The sequence below is a fragment of the Hoplias malabaricus genome, chromosome 5 (assembly GCF_029633855.1).
Source record: "Hoplias malabaricus isolate fHopMal1 chromosome 5, fHopMal1.hap1, whole genome shotgun sequence".
NCBI lineage: Eukaryota > Metazoa > Chordata > Actinopteri > Characiformes > Erythrinidae > Hoplias > Hoplias malabaricus.
In genome coordinates, this window is record NC_089804.1 from 25114823 (window position 1) to 25128390 (window position 13568).

Here is a 13568-nt window from a genome sequence, read left to right on the forward strand (position 1 = left end):
ACAGTTCGATTGTCTTTTCTAAAAGTGGTAGATGTGCTGTGAGAGAGTGTGAAGAAAAATGTATTTTTATGGATTTGTTAAATCAGCAGCACACTCGATTTAAGATAATTATGTATTTATTATTATGTTTATTTTAACCAGGTATTGTATGAAAAAATGAGTTACTACTGGACTAGCCGTATTTGGAAAGGGTTAAACCAACACATTCACACAGATTATCACTATTTACCCTATTAAGGTTACTTTATTTTATTCTAATATTAGGGTTTTTTTGAGCAAATAAATAAAACATTAGGACAATTTTAATCTGACAGTCGTCCCCTTTATTAATGCTTAGTGCAGCCAAAAATCCTCCTTAATTATGACCTCAGCAAATGGGCGGGGCTACACTAATGTAAGCTCATATATATTTATATATTTTTGCCATTTTTCTCAATAGAGTGGCACACATTTCCTCAGAGACATGTGCGATCAACCTACTACTTCAAACTGTGGTTAACCCAGCACCACTGAACAGTTGAAGAACCAAAACTGCCCAGATCTGTAACATCAGCTACGTGCATAGAAACAGGCGGGGTTATCCTATTCATTCATTATCTGTAACCCTTATCCAGTTCAGGGTCGCGGTGGGTCCAGAGCCTACCTGGAATCATTGGGTGCAAGGCGGGAATACACCCTGTAGGGGGCGCCAGTCCTTCACAGTGTAACACACACACACGCACACACACACATTCACTCACACCTACAGACACTTCGGCAATCCAGAGTCGGCAATCCACCTACCAATGTGTGTTTTTGGACTGTGGGAGGAAACCAGAGCACCCGGAGGAAACCCACGCGGACACAGGGAGAACACACCAACTCCTCACAGACAGTCACCTGGAGGAAACCCACGCGGACACAGGGAGAACACACCAACTCCTCACAGACAGTCACCCGGAGCGGGAATCAAACCCACAACCTCCAGGCCCCTGGAGCTGTTTGACTGCGACAACTACCTGCTGCACCACCGTGCCGACCCTGTTATCCTATTCACTTATTCACTTAGTCATTTATGAGGACCTAGGCTTAGACCATTTCTACATCTTGGTTTCCATACTGTATTGACCAGGGGAAAAATGATTATTCCTGTTCCCTTCTTTTCCTTCTCTGGTCACTCCTCCAGTGGAGAACACTCTCGAGTCCAGCTGGAATCGAATTTCTCTTTACACTGATGTTAAGCAAACACAGAAATCAGCCGCATGGTAAATTCACACCTCTATTGAACTCCACTTAACTCCATTACCTCCAGCCTCTTCAATGGCCATAAGGATGCTGAATGGACCTTAAGAGGTCATTATGCCTACTAGGCATTAAAAGCACATAGATGTTAACGCCTAGAAGGCACAGTTATCAACATAAACAACAAGAGCACGCTGTATTGTTTACATATTAATGATGCCTTTTTAATTAATTATAAACATTGACCTGTGTTATAAGCAGGTGTTTATGTTTATAAAAAGAGCTATTTCCTTATCATGAAGGACTGAATAGCATTGTGAAGTGTTTTTTTATTCATGTCATGGTGAAAAAAAGTGATGCAGCATGTAAATGTAGTTAATTAATTATATATTAATTATATAATTATAATATGACACAGATAATTGTGTAATGTTAACGACTGGGCACTTTCATGAGAATTGAAACCTTTTTTTTTTGGGAAAATATGTTTAACTCCCTTGTCTACACAGCTCTATTCAGAATCCCCGGTTTCAGCACCTGCTCCTCTAAATGAGAACAAGCCTCTGCTCAGTTCAGCTGTGTAAACAGTAATTGTTTATTAAAATACGCAGCAGTGTTTTGTGTTAAGGATGTGTATTGATTTTCAACAAAAATTAGGGGTTCTCAATCTTTTGCATGTAAATGTAAAATTAATGTAGAGCAAAAAATAGCTGATTTAAAATGTTAACTGATATAATTATTCTTCCTGTTACTGTAGCGTGTGGTTATAGCTGCTGTGGTCATCTCAGGGGGCAGAGGGGCTGCTAAACAGCTAGTGATATGACAGAGCTCTTTATTGGATCACATGGGGGGAGAGAGAGTGAGAGAGAGAGAGTGAGAGAGAGAGAGAGAGAGAGAGAGAGAGAGAGAGAGGAAGGAATGAGAATGTGAGGCAGAGAGGGTGAGTAGGAGAGAGAGAGAGAGAGAGAGAGAGAGAGAGATAATGGAATGAGAATGTGAGGCAGAGTGGGAGAGAGAGAGAGAGAGAGAGAGAGAGAGAGAGAGAGAGAAAGGAATGAGAATGTGAGGCAGAGAGGGTGAGTGGGAGAGAGAGAGAGAGAGAGAGAGAGAGAGAGAGAGAGAGAGAGAGAGGAATGAGAATGTGAGGCAGAGAGGGTGAGTGGGAGAGAGAGAGAGAGAGAGAGAGAGAGAGAGAGAGAGAGAGAGAGAGAGAGGGGGTGATAGGGAGACTGGATGGAGGTGAGGGCAGGGTAGTGAGTGCTGGGGGAAATGGGAGCAGAAGGGCAGCAGGAGAAGGCCTCAGTTAATCGATTTTCACCCTTCAATAAGTGCTCTGGTAAACAACGGCAGAGGTCAATAAAAAGTGACCAAGATGAGGCTTTATACTTTTTCATTTGAACTCATCCATCCATCTCTCTCTCTCTTTCACACACACACACACACATGCACACAGACCCCTGTAGGCTTCTCTGTCATTGCGTCTTCCACAGAGAAAACACAGAGAGTCTGTCTCTTCAGGCTCCTAATGTGCTTCAGTCTTTTACAAAAAGTGAGGAAAACACCATTTAAAGCTGATGTGGATTTAAAGAGTGGTCTAATGTTTCCTAATGTCTCTGACCTTGTTTGATGGGATCAGAGAATGAAATACATATATAATACATTGCACTGATATTTACTAAAGCTAAATAGCCTGAGAAATGATCCCATAAAAACAGTCCAAGTAGCTTTTGATGTTAACACAACTTAATGTAACTATGTTTGTTCTTCCCTTTAAAGTCACCGTTTCAGAGATATGGGGTTTCAGTTTGATGCTGACATTGCTACCAAGCTGTGATGGCAAAAGATGAAAGACTGCGCATAGTTCCTCTCACATTGGAAGCCTGCCTCTGCTTCTTTTGAAGCTGTTGCAAACATGACATCATCGGACAGCTTAACACACTTGGAGGAGAACACCAACTGTGCGATGTTATGTCAGCTAACAGACACCTGTATTGGGGGTGTGTTCAGTCTGAGTTGTTGAAGTGTGTGTGTGTGTGTGTGTGTGTGTGTGTGTGTGTGAGTGATGAGAAAAGCTTTTGAGCAGCAGTATTACTTCGGTCAGAGGTTCCTTTTTTTTCAGCAAATGGCAGCAGAAATGGAGCTGTGTTTGGTCAGTAGCAGAGGCAGTGAAAGTGTGTAGCTGTAGCAGTCGGGACAGTGTCAGAACAGTGTGGCAGATCTGTCCCTCAGTTCCTGCTCTATCATGGTATTACAGCAGCAATGTCCTGGCATTTATCTCCATTACAGCCACTGAGAAGGAACATGGGCACTGGGGCACTGCTTTATTACCTGCCTTCATTTAAAAGGGTTCGTCTGGGTTTATATACTGGGTAGAGATGCACTGATAGAGGATTTCGAGGCCAGTAATGATAACTGATGACAACACGAGCTGAGCCAATCCCACATATTGGCAAAAGTCCACTCCAGTACCTGCTATTGGTATCAGAACAATATTAGCTGGAAATTATGGACTGGATAACAGCACAAATCTGATTGAACGCTGTAACAAATCTGTCCTGAAATAGCACTCCCTCACACTGCATAACGCTTTTAGCTGCAGAGTGTTTAAGTAGTTTGAGCAGGACAGTTTTAGACCTCGTTCACACTGCTGGCCAAATCAGATTGTTTGCTATATTCGGTTTGAGCCAGACTAATTTAGCTGCAGGCTGAATGGCAAAAAGCCACATTAAATCTGCCGATTTGAGACATATTTGTAAGGGGTTCAAAATCTGATATCTGAACATGCGAGGCAGTTGCACAGGCCAAATGGGACTTCATGTCTTTTTTCCAATATACGTTGATTACTGCTTTATGACTTGATAAAAACATGAAAACAGATGAAAAGCATCAAAACAGGTGGCACCTGGCCCTGGAGCAAAACAAAGTATATGAGAGAGAGAGAGAGAGAGAGAGAGAGAGAGAGAGAGAGTAAGACAAAGAGAGAGAGAGAAAGACAGAGAGAGAGAGAGAGAGAGAGTGTAAGACGGAGAGAGAGAGAGAGAGAGTAAGACAGAGAGAGAGAGAGAGTGTGTAAGACAGAGAGAGAGAGAGAGAGAGAGAGAGAGAGAGAGAGAGGCTTCACTAGGCCCTGGCAACAATTGCCGTAAAAAAACAAAAACAATTCACTGAGAGTTATCCACGCTGGGTATTTCCCTGTACTGCCCTAGTCAATGCCGCCCCCCAATGCCTCTGTAACCATGACAACCAATGTGGCTATGAGAGGAAATGTCTAAACTATGGCTTGAATACTGTTGTTGTCCAAAGAAAACCACAAATCTCCAAAACAGTACATTTAAAATATAAGGGAAAAAAAATCTTACAATTTTGACTTCTTTCAGTGGAAGTCAACGTAAAAAGATTGTATTCAGAGTAATTTTGGAGCATTTCTATTGGTCTATCCATCATGACATTTTCACACAAAGTAAGGACAACGTAAACTAAAACATCCACAAAAATGAAGACACCTGTGCTTCGTTGGACAGTGAAGATACACAGATGGGACTTGGTCAGTTGCAGACACTCCGAACACAATACAATACACAATACATTCAGTGCTCGATTCATTAACTTCTCTAAATTATTTTGTAGCCTGTATATTATGAACTATACGTTACAAAGTTATGAGAGTGAGAAATTAAAAAGCACTGACCCACGTGTGGACCTTTGCACTTTACTCAGTGATCCTAACGTTTTTAATTTTTCCTCTTTTCCTTTCTTCCTTTCTTTCAGCTTCACTGGAACAGAGTTCTGCACGGGCTTTGGGAGTTTTTTGGAGTCCTCTAGAGCAGGGTTCCAGTGGCTTAATGAACACCCAGCAAAACAGGAACAGCAGGTTTTGGGTTGTGCTTAGACTTAGTCAGAAACTGAGTATTAAAATATTAAATGTGGAACAGCTGGTGTTAGTCCTTGAAGCTTGAATTCTGTTTGTATATTTGTTCTTTTTATAGATGGCAGGCTGTCAAACAGTGTCCAGAACCAGAAAACCTGGGATGTGTTGTCACTTTGGAATTGTAGCATTGTAGCTCCAATGTAAAACTACATAAGCACCACACACATACCACACTTGATTTTAGACCACACGTTTTGGCTGACGGAATACAGTGGTGGCAACACACACACACACACACACACATGTGCGCACACAAACCCATTACTGGATGTAACTGCACAGCTGTAGAGTCAGAGAGCCACAGGAAGAGTGTGAGTGGATGTGAGGATGTCACACACTCTTCACTATTCTCCAGTCTGCAGCCTGAAGCTGCAGTCAGTGCCGTTTCTTAGAAAGGATGAATGCTAACTACACCAGCTTTTGGTGTGTGTGTGTGTGTGTGTGTGTGAATGGCATGTTGATGGCACTGTGCTGCAGAAGGAGAGGAGTCCCTCTCTCTTTCTTACCTCCACTCCCTGCACTTTCAGCTTCATGTGATCCTCCCTCGTGGTCTTGCCATCTTTCCTCTTCTTCCAGCAGTAGCCATCTTTCCTGTACTTCACCTTCTTCCTGTTGTATAAGATCATAGACCCATTCTGTGGCCTGCAGATAGATAGATAGATAGAGAGAGAGAGAGAGAGAGAGAGAGAGAGAGAGAGAGAGAGAGAGAGTTGAAGACATAGCAAACTCTTCCCTGTAATATTCAATATATATCTATATAGAGTTTTAAAGACCAACCACACGACAGAGAACGTCTTCCGCCTTGCGCTATGACATTGTGAAGTTTATAGAGACAAGCTATCATTAAAGGCTGATACCTTTCTTTACTAAAATAAGCACTCAATCTGCGAAAGGCATTTTAAAACCCCATTCACAGTCCCTCGGAGCAGTTACTGCCAACCCACGCCACATCTCTCTCATAACTGTTTATCAGGGAAGGAGTGGCATAAGCAGGAGTGATGGACTATGCTCCGATCCTCTGTATTACAGGCATTAATATCTCCATTGGGCCTCTTTATCTGCTACATCAATTCCCATTTGTATTGGGAGTTTATTGCTCGCTCTCTCCTTCACCGTTTTACCCTTTTATAGCATTCTTCTGGGCTCCAGCCGCTTTTCTGTGCTTTGACACAGAGCGAATCGGTCAGAGAGCTGGTTTAACTGGACCTGGCTGCTCTAACGGAGGAATCTTGAAACTAAGGGATTGGATTTATTGAAACAATTCTTCGGCTCATTGTCACAGTCCGTGGCAGGTGTGGAGAAACAGACAGACAGCATATTACAGGCAACTCCAAAGTAAGTCAAAAGGCAGATAGAGGTCAGAATCAGAGAAGCTGGAGAAGTTTAAACTGAGAACTACAACTCAGAAACTCAGGAAAGGAAACTAGGAAATACCTCACAAAAAACAGCCTGCACATGGCTGAAAAACAAGGCTGTGAACCAAAGCCTTTTCTAGAAACATTCAAAAAGCTACATGCAGACATTCATTCATTCATTATCTGTAACTGCTTATCCAGTTCAGGGTCGCCGTGGGTCCAGAGCCTACCTGGAATCATTGGGCGCAAGGCAGGAATACAACCTGGAGGGGGCGCTAGTCCTTCACAGGGCAACACAGACACACACACACATTCACTCACACCTACGGACACTTTTGAGTCGTCAATCCACCTACCAACGTGTGTTTGTGGACTGTGGGAGGAAACCGGAGCACCGGAGGAACCCCACGCAGACACAGGGAGAACACACCACTTCCTCACAGACAGTCACCCGGAGGAAACCCATGCAGACACGGAGAGAACACACCAACTCCTTACAGACAGTCACCCGGAGGAAACCCACGCAGACACAGGGAGAACACACCACATCCTCACAGACAGTCACACGGAGGAAACCCACGCAGACACAGGGAGAACACACCACTTCCTCACAGACAGTCACCCGGAGGAAACCCATGCAGACACGGAGAGAACACACCAACTCCTCACAGACAGTCACACGGAGGAAACCCACGCAGACACAGGAAGAACACACCACATCCTCACAGACAGTCACACGGAGGAAACCCACGCAGACACAGTAAGAACACACCACATCCTCACAGACAGTCACATGGAGGAAACCCACGCAGACACAGGAAGAACACACCAACTCCTCACAGACAGTCATCCAGAGCGGGAATTGAACCCACAACCCGAAGCCACCATGCTGCCATTACATGCAGGCATTTTACTACATAAATATGAGGGGCAAAATAAATATGTTGCTACTCCGGGCTCAGCTCTGCAGAAACTACAATATACAAGGTTCAGGACAGTTCCATAAAAGTGAATTAAACTCTGCAACTGAAGGGGGAGCCTAGGAGCAAAAACACCATGTCTTATCTAGTATTCCTTTAAATTAAATTGAAGTTTGGTTCCTATCTGTGAGCAATTCTTTTCTCTTTTTTTTACAACCAATTTTCTCCCCTGATTTCACTCCTCTAATCACACAGTGCTGCCTTGCTGGGAGGGTGAGCACATGCACATGCTTCCCCCATGCCATGTGAAGGCAGTACAGCTTCTTTTCAAACTGCCGGTACACGCTTGGAGGAGAGGGCTAATCCCAGACCTGTCCAGAGAGAGCGAGACTGGCTGTGCCCTCTTGGCCGAGGCATCACAGGGATCAAACTGGCAATGTCCAAATGATTAGAGCACTGCGCCACCTGGGGGCTCCACTGGAAACACTTCTGACTTCTCTACCATGGAGCATTTCACATCAAACCACTTTGAATATTCTACGCACTGTGTGGCAATCCGAAAGAGGTGTAGGAAACGATCTGGGAATGGTGGAGGGAGGCTTTTAAACTGGGACAGGGCGGGGTGATTGTCTAAAGCACAAGTTGCCTGTGACAGTTCCTATCGTTCTTGAGTTTGGTTCTGTGTTTAGAGCTGAGGGCAGAGAGGAGGGGGGGGGGGGGACTGAAGCTGTTTTGCTCATTTTTCACCAGCGCTGACCAATTCGTCTGGACGTTCTTCTTTCTGCAGGCTGCCAAAACAAATGGAGGATGTATCGGAGCCCACCCCGTGTCACTGCTGAGCTGGCAGTGGGCCAGAGGGAGGCTTCTGCTGAAAACTTGAGGGCGGTGTTTGCTGCTTCCAGGAGTACATCATGTGGGAGAATGAAAAAATAAAGAAACAAAACTCAAAAAGATAAAAAAGCCCCACCTTCCCCCCAAATAAAAGAAGAAGAAAAAGTAAAACAGCACAATGAGCGATTTAAGTTTGTGCGGAGAGGCGTGGAACGTGAGGGATATATATTTTTCTGGCCCCTATTTAAGAAGGAAGGTGAGCGTTTTGTATTGAGTGTTTCGCAGCGGCTTTAATATTTTAACAGGGCTATTTATCGTCACAGTGTGAAAGCTATTCGCTCAGCTCCTTTTCCTCCGGACCTGTGGGGAAGCCATTTTCTTTTTTAATTGAAGGCAGTTTGTTCCCAGGAAAGGAAGAAAGAGAAAAAAAGAGAAAAAGGAGCACTTTAGCTCGGCCGGCGAGGCTGGCCCCGAGCACATTCGCAGCGGCAGCAGCGGGCCGTCTGCTCTCTGCTCTGCCTCTGTGTACTTAGGCGATCCAATTAATCTTATCGGAATTATACATATTTATACATGGAGAGCTGCGCGGAGAAAGGAACGCTAAAGCGCTTCGTTATCAGACGAACCGATGACAGGAGGCCCCTTCTGTTTCAGCAACTTAATGCACCAAACTAAAGTGGAAAAACAGGCGCCAGCAAAAGCTGTGAACTCTTAAAGGGACACGCGTCTCCAGCAAAACCCCACCCAGGGTCCCTTATCTACACAGCTCGACACTACTGTTTATATTTGACGTATATTGACGTATATAATGCTGTTTGAAAGGAGACATAAAGCCACTGGGTTTTTTATTTCTGTTATGTTTTGTGCTGCATCTTACGTCAATGGCAGGCACAATGGAATAGTCCCGCCTCCTCATCTGAGTCTGTCCAATCACAGTGCTGCACCTGTGTTTATGTGCGGTCAGAAGGAGCAAAACAAACCAGTGTTTCTGTTATTTGTTTAGTTTTTTGCTTCACTGCAGGACATCTCACCTTTGAAAGTGTGTGTGTGTGTGTTTGTGTGTGTGTGTGTGTATTAACACTACTTTGAGGTGCACTAAAAACTAATGCATTGCTAATAGAATGGGCTACACCAGACTCCCAGGTCGCCATGCCCAATGCCAAGTGTTGACTAGAGCTGTGTATCTCCTCCAGCACTGGTCTGTTGAGGAGTTGAACTGTGTTCTCTGAAGTGATGAAGCACCCCACATCATCCCACATCAGCACCTGTCCTCACTAACGTTCATGTGGCTGAAAGCCATCCTCCTCACGGCATCTTGCATGCAGTCTTCCAGCAAAAAGGCTGCAACATATGGAACAAAAATGTTCATAATTGATTTTACAATCTGATTTTCCTCCCTCTTCTTCTGCTCTATGCTTATATATGCGCTTTAAGCACTCAGTGGGATGAATTATGAATGGCTTTGGCATGTTTTCACAATGTGTCCAGAAGATATAAAACCCTGCAGTCGACACATCCAAGCACTAATATACATCCAGCCACACTACTGTAATTACAGCACTAATTTATAAAGCGACTTAATTCCTAAGTGCTACATTCGATAGAATCCGTGGAGAACATGTGATCCAACCAGTCATTAATTAACGTTCCACCACAGTCAGAGCAATGCATGGGGACAGATTAATTTATGGAGAAATGTTAAATATTTCCCTCATTAGCTCGGGAAGTATATAAGCCTTTCGTCAGTTTCGCGAGTTTGATATCTTTGCTTGCCTTCAGGTTCCTACATTATTCATTCGCAACACGCAAATATACGCTAACGCTACGCTATACGCTGGGTGGGCTCCAGCAGTGTGGGCGGTCTGCAGTATGAATGAGTGAAAACACTGTTTACGCAGTTATGGCAGCGGAGAGAGTGGAGAACGCCACCCGGTAATAACATGATCAAGCCACTTCAGACAAAGAGCAAAAGATGAGGGAAGATGCTCTGAATGCAGATGTGTCTGCATCTGTCTCAATATCTGTCTGTGAGTCACTGGGAAACACACCGTGTTTGTTTTTCCTACTTGTGCAGGACAAACACGAGAGAACAAGTGCAGACTACAGGAGCGGCGGCAACAGTTCCACAGGTGTTTTCTGCCTGGTCGGTCACTCTGAGAAGACCACACAAGGCAACAGCGGGTCTGAAAGGACGCGGAGCTGTCAAGACGTCAGTGCTGAGACAAGGAAGGTGAAGGAAACTGCTGGTTGTCTCAGAACAACAAACTGAGTGACTGCTAATAATAATAACAATATAATACTGATAACAAAATTAAAAAATGAATAATAGTCTACTACAAAAGCAGTCACAGTAACTGTATGACACTGAAGTTCTAAAGAGGATATTTCCCCATAATGCATTAGATCTACATTGTTTTTCCTTTTTGCAGTCACTGCATACACACATGTACACACACACTCCTCTCTTCTATTCTAGTCTTCGATTCTACCACTTCACCTTGCCTGCTGATCTAATAAAAGTGATAACAGCGATGGCAGCTGATAACAAATAACCCTGTGTGTATTCCCTCGCTCGCTATCACTTCAATGTCATCAATCATGCGCATCAATCAATCATCCCATTACCATGACGATGGGGATGGGTGTGTGGCATGCCTGTGCTGGGATACATAATTCAGACACACACTCAGAGGAGAGCGTCAGTATGGTCCGCAGGTATGTGTAATGTAATTATAGAGCAGACACAGTGTGATTTGATCTGGACTGGCTGCATAAGGCCTGTGATGGAAAACACGAGTTCACCGCTGTCGGGGCGCCTCGTACAGTCACTGAAGATAGAGTCCCCGGCCGGGGCGGATGTGCTTTAAATGTAAATACATAGAGGTTTCCACGGTGCAAAAAAAGCTCACGGAACTGTGAAACATAGCACCGAAAAGTCATAAGTTTGGGCACATCCTGCCGAACACAGTGTTGCTGTCCAAATACCGCTCCCTTTAAAGTTGGGATTTGTATTTTATTTATTACTCCTGGGACCAGTGTAGTTTTATTTTTACAGTAGTGAACTAAAATCAATGGGAAGGGAGAGGAAGTGGAGGTGGTATAAGTTACATAGTGAAGTCTCTGCAGTGCTGAGCCAAATGTAGCAAAGACAGAGGCTTCGTTCTCCCTATTGCAGGTCTTTGAAGCATCACAATGAAAAATATTTGTTTCGACAATGTTTAAAGGAACACTATGTCATTTTTTTACCTTTAAATTGGAGCTTCAAAAGCACTGTGATGGTTCACTGACCTGTAATTGTCACACTCACGTCCCGTTTAGTCTGTTTTCCCTTCTCAGCACATGGCTTTGTTTTGTTTATGTTCATGCCCCGCCTTTGTTCCGCCTCCTCGTCTTTTCCCTTGTGATCCGTTTCAGGTGTTTCTCGTTTGTTATCGTATTTAAGTCCCCTTCCCTCACTTCCTGGTGTCGTTCATTGTTCCTAGTTTCTTGTACCGCGTTTATTGTTCTTCATATGGTTTGTAATGTTCTTTGTTCCTTGTTCCGTTCGCGTTGTTCAAGCCTTGTTGTTCTTTGTTTCTTTTGCCCTGTTCTTCGTATTGTTTGTTTCGTTTCTCGTGCTCGTTCCTCTTGCTCGTTTCACGCCCGTTTCATGCTCGCTTCATGCCCCAGTCCTGTTGTGTTTGTTTCATTGAGTTTTGTTGAATAAAGTCTGTGTTATTAGCGTTTGCGTCCGCCTTCCGTCAGTCCGCACCCCTCATCCCTTATCGCCCCTTACAGTAATAGGGGGAACAGAGCTTCTGTCATTGCTAATCTGGGCTCGGCATAGCAGAAACTGCACTATGCAACTGACCCCCCCAACAACTGATATTAGTACAGTGCTGTAAAAATGAAATACACTAGAGGGAGCCCCTAGAGCAAAAAAAAAAAAAAAAAAAAAACCCAAATCTTACCTAGTGTTACTTTAAATCCTTTTATTTCATAAACAAATTTACAATGAACCAATAGAAATCACTCATCATTTTTTGACAAAAATGTAAAAAAAACAAGAAGTGGATTTGTGCACATGGATAATTCTGACGGATGCTGATACCTGGCTAGAGATACCTGGCTAAGTTCCAACACCTCACCAAGTTAAATCCCATGTTCATTCCTGGTTGTTAGACGGTACTGAAGCAATGCCACAGACCCAGAATGCGCTGCCTTTCTGGGCCAAGGCAGAACAGGATGGGTCAGAGCAGCAGGTTTAGGTCTCCTGGCTTTCTTCTGCTTGCCTCCAAACAAGCAAACTGATGTCCCTGCTGAGCTTATCTGGATGAAGGACCCCAGAGAGGCTCTGAAAGGGCATAAATAAAGGGCCTGTCTCTGTCGCTACCAGACCACAAGTGGATTAGATATTGGGTGTTTGTGTCGGTGAATCTGGAAGGGGGCGGCGCGAGACTAGTCTCTTATCTCCAGAAAGCAGAGAGCGCCAAGCTGCCAAGAATCAATAAGGTGACCACAGGCGAGTTTAAAACACCGTGAGGCTTGTGCATGCATGGTCTCAGTCAGGGTGGGCTTCCAAAGGCCATGGAAAGGCCACAGCATTCAGAGATGAATAATTACATTCAGAAGCTGCTTTATAGGATTGGATTCCTGATGCTCATTTTCTGGATCTCTAACCAGGGGGTCAAAAGTCAGCGGAGAGCATGGCATTTGGATCCGCGGCCTTACAGAACGCCTGGTATTCAAGGCTTTGGGGGGAAAATGCAGGTTGCGTTGTGAGGGTGTGTCAGGAATATGCAGCTCCTAAAGATCCATAGGAAGGGAGCTGTCATTGCCCTTGGAACCCAGCTGAAGCCTCTGCATTTTCTGAGCTGCTTGGGTGTTTTTTTCTTCCCTTAAAGGTTTAGTGTTTTGTTTGCCTTCAGGTTGCAAAATGCCCTATTTATGAGATAAAAACCCCACCGCTGACTTTCAAAAAGGCAATAAATAAATTGTTTACTTCTGCTTGGTATGGAAAACATTTTTGCGCAAAAGCTCCAAGATTCCATTGTTGTGCGGAAAACTCAGAGGAGTCCCAAAGAGAGTTCAAGCACGAGCCTATTCTCCAGAGGTTTCAAAACACCTAGAAAATTTTGCATTGTCTTCTCACTTTCCTCCACAGCAGAAGAGCGAGAGCCAGAGAGAGCTAGAGTGAGGGAGAGAGAGAGAGAAAGAGAGAGAGAGTGCTGTTTATCCTCATGTTTGGTAACCTCAGTGTTATCTTGTATAGAAGGGAACAATGTGTGAGGGACTGCTACCCAGGTTTAATTAAGCTATTTGAAGTAGTGCCGG

The 13568-nt window shown here is 44.2% G+C and overlaps 1 protein-coding gene across 2 annotated transcripts in view; it reads right to left on the minus strand.

Moving 5' to 3' along the window:
- LOC136696612 (calmodulin-binding transcription activator 1-like) overlaps positions 1–13568 on the minus strand; it is a 307592-nt gene that overhangs the window by 104988 nt on the left and 189036 nt on the right. For both annotated transcript variants that reach the window (XM_066671168.1, XM_066671167.1), the window contains one exon: positions 5656–5791. In XM_066671168.1, the coding sequence (XP_066527265.1) occupies positions 5656–5791 (136 nt within the window). The remainder of the gene's footprint in view (positions 1–5655; positions 5792–13568) is intronic.